The sequence below is a fragment of the Oryza brachyantha genome, chromosome 4 (genome assembly GCF_000231095.2).
Source record: "Oryza brachyantha chromosome 4, ObraRS2, whole genome shotgun sequence".
Lineage (NCBI taxonomy): Eukaryota > Viridiplantae > Streptophyta > Magnoliopsida > Poales > Poaceae > Oryza > Oryza brachyantha.
Genome location: NC_023166.2, coordinates 11,818,486 through 11,827,503, shown reverse-complemented (window position 1 = coordinate 11,827,503; position 9,018 = coordinate 11,818,486). Strand labels below are relative to the sequence as shown.

Here is a 9,018-nt window from a genome sequence, read left to right as displayed (position 1 = left end):
TACGACCAGAAATGGGATACAGTGACAGTGACATTGAAGTGTGATATTCTTGGTGACATTCTATCACTGACGTGTGGATCCAGGCACATACAGGTCCCACGTGTCAGTGACAGAATGTCACGTTACAATATCACTAAATCTAGATCCGAATGAACGTGGAACACCGTCACACCGGAAAACGCATCACCACACTGACACGGTCAACGCAGGAACACGTCGTCAGTTTATGAGGACCTCCGCGACGGCGTCCTTGGGCGGCGGCGGCGGCTGCACGAAGCGGCGCCAGTACCAGTGCCGCGCCCAGACGGCGCCCATGGCCTCGAGGGGCACCCCGTTGGTCTCCGGCAGGAACGCCCAGATGAAGGCGGTCATGACGGCGACCCAGGCCGCGTAGTAGGCGAAGGTGGCGTACTTGAAGCTGCACAGCATGGCGAGGAACGTCTGCGTGAACAGGAAGGTGAAGCCGAGGTTGACGGCCACGCTGATGCCCTGCCCGGCCGACCGGATCTCCACCGGGAATATCTCGCCGGGGATCACCCACGTCAGCGGCCCCCACGACCACCCGAACGCCGCCGAGAAGACGCACGTCATGGCCAGCACCGCCACGGAGTAGCGTCTCGCCATCGCCGACTCGCCGTCCCGTCCGATCTGCTCCCCCATGATCCACGCAACCGCAACCTGATCACCACCAAGCAGCAAGAACATCAATCACAACGTCGCAACGCCGATAAAAGTATAGATTTTTTTCTGTGCTCTTGTTGTACCTGGCAGATGATCAGTACGAGGCCGCCGGTGAAGAACAATATCCTGCGGCCGTAGCGGTCCACGGTGAGGATGGAGACGAGGGTGGAGGCCAGGTTCACGGCGCCGAGGATGACGGCGGCCATCAGCGAGGCGTTGTTGCCGAACCCGGCGGTCTGGAAGAGTATCGGCGAGAAGAAGGCGACGACGATGACGCCGGTGAGCTGCTGGAACAGCGGCACCGCGACGGCCATCACCAGGTGGGGGCGGTGCTGCCTCCAGAGGATCCTCCTGTACGCGCCCTCCTCGTTGGCGCGCGCCGCCTCCACCGCGCGCGCCACGTCCGCCAGCTCGGCGTCCACGTCCGCCTTGGCGCCGCGCACGCGCCGGAGCGCGGCGCGCGCCTGCTCCACCCGCCCACGCACGAGGAGGCTACTGGGCGTGTCCGGGATGAGCAGCGCGCCCACGACGATGACGGACGCCGGCGCCGCCGCAAGGCCGAGGGAGAGGCGCCACCCCCACCGCGGGATACGGGCCGCGCCGTAGTTGGTCAGGTTGGCCGCGAGGTTGCCGATGCTGAGGAAGAGCTGGAACCCCGTCGTGAATGCCCCCCGCCACTTTGCCGGCGCCGTCTCCGCTAGGTACACCGGCGCCGCCTGCAATTGTCAATTGTTCATGCATTCACCACACGTTCGAACTCGAATTTTCTGTAGTACTGCGTACGGGCTTTGGGCTGGGCCTAGAAAAAGTTTGGCCAAAAAGCCTAGGCCCAAGTCCAGCCCGGTGCATGGTTAGCCCGGATCAGGCTTAGGATTTTCCGGGTCGGGCTAAAGTTGAATAGACCTATGTATGTATTGTATACGTAGAAGTCACTGACAAATAGATCCTACGTACTCTACTCAGTGACACCTAATTACATATACATTATAATAGAAGATCTTATTCACACTCAATTTATTAGGATTGGGATTCTAATCAAAACCATATTTATCCAAGTAGTATCGGATCGTACTATATCGTACTATATGATGAAGATATCATGGGATTAATTTAACTTTAATGTAATATATGTCAATTATATGTATCCATTTATATGGAAGTAAAGTAATAATATATGCAATAAATAATTGTTAAGAGGAAACTTCGCACTAGAGCTAATAGTTTTATTTTAACATAGGTTGATTGTACCTATCTCGATCAAATATTAACAATAACGATCCTATAGGATGTATCTCCATACTAGAATAATAATAACCAACCGTATTCTTATAACGATACATATAGTATCGTGGTATCATACAATATCATTCATACGAATCCCAATACCAGTGACCTTATTCACACCACGTATTTGTGCACCTATAGCAATATGAATAGTATAACCAACCACCAACTTTATAGATTAACACATATATAGCCGATGTAATAACCAACTAGCTTATACAGTAGTTAGTCATACATCTATCGTATTTTTCAAACAACTTGTTAGAGTTTGTGTTACAGTCGACAATAAACCTGTAGCACAATTTTGTTATATCTCCTCTCCTATCTCCTTTACCTAAGGAGAAAGTTGATGCGTTAATTTTTATAGCTCACCTATATCATTTTATTATACTCGTTTTTATGGTCAGTTGGAGAGTGAGTAAAAAAAACAGAAGATCATGCAAAAATGATATAACTCTTTAGTGAATGATAAATTTAGTATTAACTATTGCAGTTTAAAAATAAATTAATGTAATTTATTAAAGCTACTTTTAGATAACAGATTTTTTTTAAAAAAAGATGCTTAGTAGTTTGAAACTGTGATGAGTCTCTATCGTTCTGCTACAAGAGTTGACTATGAGACTTGATACACCTTAAAGTTCATAGAACGAAAAGACACGAATCTAAGAGTTCTCTTTCTTTCTTTTTTTCCCCTTTGGATCTATTGCGGACGTCCATTAACACTTCATCGGTCACCCTCGTCTTTTCACTTCTGCTTATGTTTAAAGATAAAATTTAAATTTTTAACCTTAAATTTAGAGTTATTAAGATTTATTCACCGAAGTTTATTTTCAGCATTGACTTTTAAGTCGTTAAAAATACATATATAAAAGTTTTATTCATAAATTAATTTTTTATTTACAAATATACAAGCCAAACAATCACCCCGTTATCATGTCCGACTTAAGCATGACGTACGCACGGTGGGAAAAGGTGAAGGCCATAGCCACTTAACTCTGAGACGGGAACACGGGAGCTGCTGCTCGCCTACTCCCAGGTCCCCAACGAATTAAAGGTAGCAGTAGACTCTCGCAAAATTGCAGGATTGATGCGTGAGTGAGAGAGATGTGTACGTTGACACAAAACCAGCCACGCACGCGCCATAGCTAACACGAGGGACAACAAACGAATGAAGCAAGGCACACATACCTACCTACCCTTCCAGTCTGCATCTGCATGGCCAGCTACCCCCAATGGCCCGATTTGGTGAACATGAGCTTAATTGTCATTCTTTCATGTCCTTCGAAGTGATTTTTCCAGACAAGCTGACATAGGTCCACTAGCTTTTGTGAATCTGTTTTCCATTTTGAAGCCAACATTTTGTCTGGATGTTTATGATGATTAGGGACTTCGTAGTTGGGTGATGGTGATAATGATTCGAGGGGAAAAAATTAACTCTGTTGTGTGATCAAAGTAAGCTACATTAACGAAAAACTATAGTGAATTCAAGCAAATGATTATTTTAGACAGTTAAAGAAATTATTTTTTTGTCTAAAATCAAAGAAACAAAAAGAATTTAGTGTTGCTGTTAACTTTTATAGGTCAATATATTTAATAGGGGAAGCACCAGTGATGGAGTCGTGGGTACATAACTCAACTCACTAGAGTTTCTATTTTGGTGCTCAATGTACTTAATTGTGCTACCGCTAGTATTTTAGAGAGACGATAGATTTACCACCGATAATCGTCTACTGCCTCCATTTCATATTGTAGGACTTTGTAACCTTGTCTAAATTCATCAATTGATAAATATATATAATTTATATATACATCTAAATTTATTAGCATCCATATGAACCTAAGTGAAATTAGAAAGTCTTACGTTATGAAACGGGGGAGTACTTGATTATGATTCTCGATTAACGGGTATATACACGAGCGTGGCGTGCGCTCATCTTCTACATGGTAAAACACTTTAGTGCCTTTATTGTTTATTTCTCCTCGACATATATACCTAAAACTCAAAAGTTTACTTAGAAACATGATATCAAAAGCTCAGAAGGGAAAGAGAAGGGCTGGATCATGCAAGAAACATGACCCCTTCAATTCTTTTGGGGTACGGGTACGCTGCGTGACACTATTTCCGTATGTACGTTCCTCTAAAAAAAAAACGTACTTACGTGTATGTTGTAGCTCGATCTGGATACATTGCAACTGCAACACCATAATGGATCACGTGTTTGGTCTAACACACCTGTTAATTACTCGTAGATAGTAGTAGCAGCTGCCGTCGTCTTGACCAGAGATTTTGTTCGGTGCACGTGCGACGATGTGATGATGAGTGAGCAAGCTAGGCTCGTGGCCATGCATGCGTGCCCAGTGGTAGTGGTGCTGGTTGATGCGATGCTCGTGCATCGCGTGAATTAGTTACGGAGTAGAACTTAGAACTTACCCGTGTGCGTGTTGTAATCGGGGGAGTCGAGTGATTTGATTTTGGTTCCAATTTAAGGGCGGATCGATTAATTATTAGGTACGGACCTGATTGGTGAAGCCAATGCCAAAGCCGAGCAGCACGCGGCCGACGATGAGCATGGCGACGTTCACCGCGGCGGCGTTGACCGCCGCGCCGGCGAAGAAGAGCGCGCCGCCGGCGAGCATGACGGCCTGCCTCCCGATCGCCCTGGTGACGCGGCCGGCCGCCAGCGACGCGACCAGCCCGGCCAGGTACAGCGACGAGGTGAACGCCGTCAGCACGTGGCTGTCGTAGACGCAGTACTGGTCCCGCCGCGACGCCGCCATCCGCCGGAGCACCCCCGGGAAGAAGGGCTCCAGGAACGACTCCATCGCCGTCACCCCCCCTGATCGATCATCGGCCAGCCAGTGTCAGAGAGAACATCGACGCTAATTTGCAACCGCGGAGGATGGATCAGCTAGCGGCCGGCCACCACGTACCGGAGATGCCGATGTCGTAGCCGAAGATGAGGCCGCCGGAGGCGGCCATGAGGCAGGTGACCACCACGGAGAAGGTCACGCCGCCGCCGTAGTCTGCCGTCGGGGCGCCCGCCACGGCGAACCCACCTCCAGCCATCGCGCAGCTAGCCGCACACGCCCGCGCGCGCGCGTAACCTGATTAAACTGCGTAAAGCTAGCTAGCGCGCGCGGCCGGGTTCGGCTTGCCAAGAGCCGCGCGCACAGGAGCAAACAACAATAGCCGCGAGGCTCACCTGCCGCGCTACCTGGTTGGTCGGACTGGTAGCTAGCTGCTCCTAGCTCTGGCTTTACGCTTTTGCTTAGGTTTGTAAGTTTAAATTTAGAGATCTGCTTCGGTAACAAAAAATACCTTGAGTTATCTGTTAGGGAAATTGGCCACATAACCGAGACAAAGATTTAACGTGGAAACCCTTACGAGAAAAAAACACGGGCGCCAACTGACAATAACCGCTATGAGGTAATGATTACAATAGCAGGAGAATACATCGGGCCGTCGCACCCTTCCCGTGCAGCTTACAAGAGATATTATATATAAGGGGAAATCAAGGAGTCCTAATAGGAAAAGCTTGACAGAATCCTATTAGAAAACTAATCCTACCTCCTAGTCCAAGTAGGAAACGGTTAGGAGAAACTTACTAGGAAACTAGTAATATAATCCAAATACATTATAGATAATAATTCGGATCATATCTCTAACAATCTTCACCTTGAAACGAATTCCCTTGTAGCATAAAAATCATAAATCACCAGAAACCTTATGTAGATTAAAATCACCTTGCGGCAAATAGTCTTTTAGACTATACTGAGCACGAACCAAACTTGAGGACAACGAGAAGCTCGCTTGTTTTGAACAGGAGCAATGAACGGTACTTTAAACTCGCAATGGGAATAAAACCCTAAACCTGTTGGTATAAATTGGTAGAACCCAACAGATATGCGAAACAAAACGAAGTACTTGAATCTCCTGATAAACCTCATGAAAAAATGGTCATGTGCTCATAATAGTTTCTCTGAAATCGCGCGATCAAAACAAGTGCATTAAATAATACTTCAAAACTCGCCGTAGGATCAAATCCTAAAGTTGTTGGTATAAATTAGGGGAACCAAAGAATCAGAATCAACATCAATAGTAGGTGAAACTACCTCAAATTCCGAATTCCTTGCAGCAGCTTCATCGGTTTCAGTCTCAACTGGGGGAGTATGACTACCCGATGAAAGGAAAACATCTTCATGAAAAGTAACATCACGACTAACGATCAATTTGTCAGCTTCAGGACACCATAAACGATATCCTTTGACACCAGAACCATGACCAACAAATATGCACTTTCTTGCTCAAGGCTCCAATTTTCCAGTGTTAACATGAGCATAAGCAGGACAACCAAAAATTCTCAATTTAGAGTAATCAACTGGTTTACCTGACCAAACCTCTTCAGGAATTTAAAAATTTATGGCAGAATTTGGAGAACGATTAATCAGATAAGATGCAGTAGAAATCATCTCAGGCCACAAAGCACGCTTATTCCACAAGCCTGCATTAGAAAACATGCAACCAACTCTTTCCAAAAGAGTGTGATTCATACGCTCTACCACACCGTTCTGTTGAGGACTTTCTGGAACAGTCAAGTGTCTTGCAATACTATGGCACAAAAAGTATCAAACTCACCACTACAAAATTCCAATCCATTATCAGTTCTAAGCTTCTTTATTTTCCTGCCAGTTTAGTTTTCAACCAACACTTTCCACTTCTGAAACACCGAAAGAGCTTCATCTTTATGTTTCAAGAAGTAAACCTAAACTTTGTGAGAAAAATCATCTGTGAATGTAATAAAGTACTCACATCCACCAAGAGAACGAAACTTAGATTTACCCCAAAGATCAGAATGAACGTAGTCAAGAATTCCTTCAGTTGATGAGTAGCAGTACTAAAACTAACCCCCTTCTGTTTGCCAAAGACACAATGTTCACAGAAATCAAGTTTGCCAGATTTAACGTGGAAACCCTTACGAGAAAAAACCACGGGCGCCAACCGGCAATAACCACTATGAGGTGATGATTACAATAGTAGGGGAATACATCGGGCCGTCGCACCCTTTCCGTGCAACTTACAAGAGATATATATAAGGGGAAATCAAAGAGTCCTAATAGGAAAAGCCTGACAGAATCATATTAGGAAACTAATCCTACTCCTACTCTAAGTAGGAAACGGTTAGGAGAAAATTAGTAGGAAACTAGTAATATAATCCAAATACATTACAGATAATAATTCAGATCATATCTCTAACATTATCGATGCCTCGCGGTACCAAATTATTTCTGATCATTGGCTCTAACGGTGCACATCATAATCAGCTAGATCCAATGGTGAAAAACGATTTAGTATCTCGAGGTACCAGTACCTCGAGATACTTTTTGTTGGACCGGAGCAAATATCTTAAATTTAAATTTTAAACCTTAAATTTAAAGGTGATTTTAATTTTTTATTGAAATTTATTTTTATTATTAACTTTTATATCACTCCGAATAAATATATAAAACTTTATTTATCAATTGTTTTTCGTTTATAAATATACCGTTCGACTTTTTATTAACAAAAACAGCAATTACACCCAAAAGGGTGAGTAGCTACAAATACGATAGCAAAGGCCGATCTGCTGGCTGCTGCTGGTTCTCCGGTGTTCAGGTGGTGATGTGGTTGTTGTACACTGACTACTGAGCGGTGGTGGTGTTCATTCCCATCCACTTGCGTTAGGTGGCGTAGAGCAATGGCGTGCCAAACTATTGAGAACTCGATCGTTTCGCTTTATTTCCGTTTTGTTGGACAACGGAATTATTCACTCGTAGTATTGTTAGAAAAGACTCCCACGTACAAATTAAACTTAATACTCAAAAGATATCCTGCTGTTGCGATGGACGCGTATAGTCCCACGAATAATTCGTGGTCGATTATAATTAAAATGATAAGCTATAGTTTTGATATACTTTAAAAATAGTTTATTTAGTTGATCATGAGCCGACCCATATCTTCCGTGAATGGTGCGCTAGCGCTGCTACACTGATTGCGATGGATAATGGTTTTTATTAAAGGGAACGAAATATCAACCTCTGCATCGTATGATGTACACAGTCGTTACTTATTATAATCTAGTATTTATTGTTTACGTATACTATAAAGCAACAAATGATCCTATAAAATCTTGCTTAACTTTAATGAATATCAGATACATATTCTATTGGAAAACTTCCATCCATTATTTGATCATTTTCATCAAAGTAGTCTTTAAAAGATGACACACCACTTCCAAATGGTAGTGTTCTTCCTCTTTTTTGCAACACATCCTAAAATCGAATACAATAGATGCCCTTAAAGGTTACATACATCATTATGACTTATCCATATAACCCAATACATGGCAGTTGCTCCAACCAAAATGAAATGTTTTGATCTTTTGAACACCTTATAATTAACCACATTCCAATATTAGAAAAACTAAGAGGTATTATTGGTCCAAAAGTTATCTGAATCGGATGTCATATGAACCTGGGAAAATGAAGATTGAAAAATAGCTATTCTATATATATAGTTTCATTTAAGTCACAACTTCATTTACAAATGCCTTTCCATTGCCTTTTTACTAAGTCGTTTCTCGTTAGAATTACTCCAGTATGTAAACACCATAACAGAGCTTTTTTTTTTTGAGTTTCCGAATTTAGTTGTTATTCGGTATGATACTATTATTTATCTATGCTTGTACATAGATTGGACTAAAAACCACCCATGTTGATGTATAACCATCAATCTAACTACAAGCTCATGCCAAACAATCAATTTATTCCATACTAGTGCCCCACGTGCCTTTTTGAAGGATACTAGTAGTTCACTAAATGTGTCCTTTTACTATATTATTTAGTGCAAAGTACAATTATAGTGGTGTTTAGATTTGAATTTATAATCTCAACTACTATTGCACTTGTCTTCCGTACAATATTATAAAACATATGGTATTGCTCTTTAAGCATTCGTCGCCCCGAGCCATATATTCTTCTAAAATGAATTTGAGTTCCATTTTGAGTTTAATAAAA

The 9,018-nt window shown here is 43.3% G+C and overlaps 1 protein-coding gene across 1 annotated transcript; it reads right to left on the bottom strand.

Moving 5' to 3' along the window:
* LOC102715936 (sugar transport protein MST1-like) lies at positions 1 to 5,191 on the bottom strand. The gene is made up of 4 exons (XM_040523742.1): positions 4,897 to 5,191; positions 4,483 to 4,802; positions 765 to 1,397; positions 1 to 678 (listed from the first exon to the last, which is right to left on the bottom strand). Exons 1-4 carry the CDS (start codon positions 5,030 to 5,032, stop codon positions 220 to 222), a joined length of 1,548 nt encoding a protein of 515 aa, XP_040379676.1. The 5' UTR covers positions 5,033 to 5,191; the 3' UTR covers positions 1 to 219.
* Between the last annotated feature and the right edge of the window lie 3,827 nt (positions 5,192 to 9,018).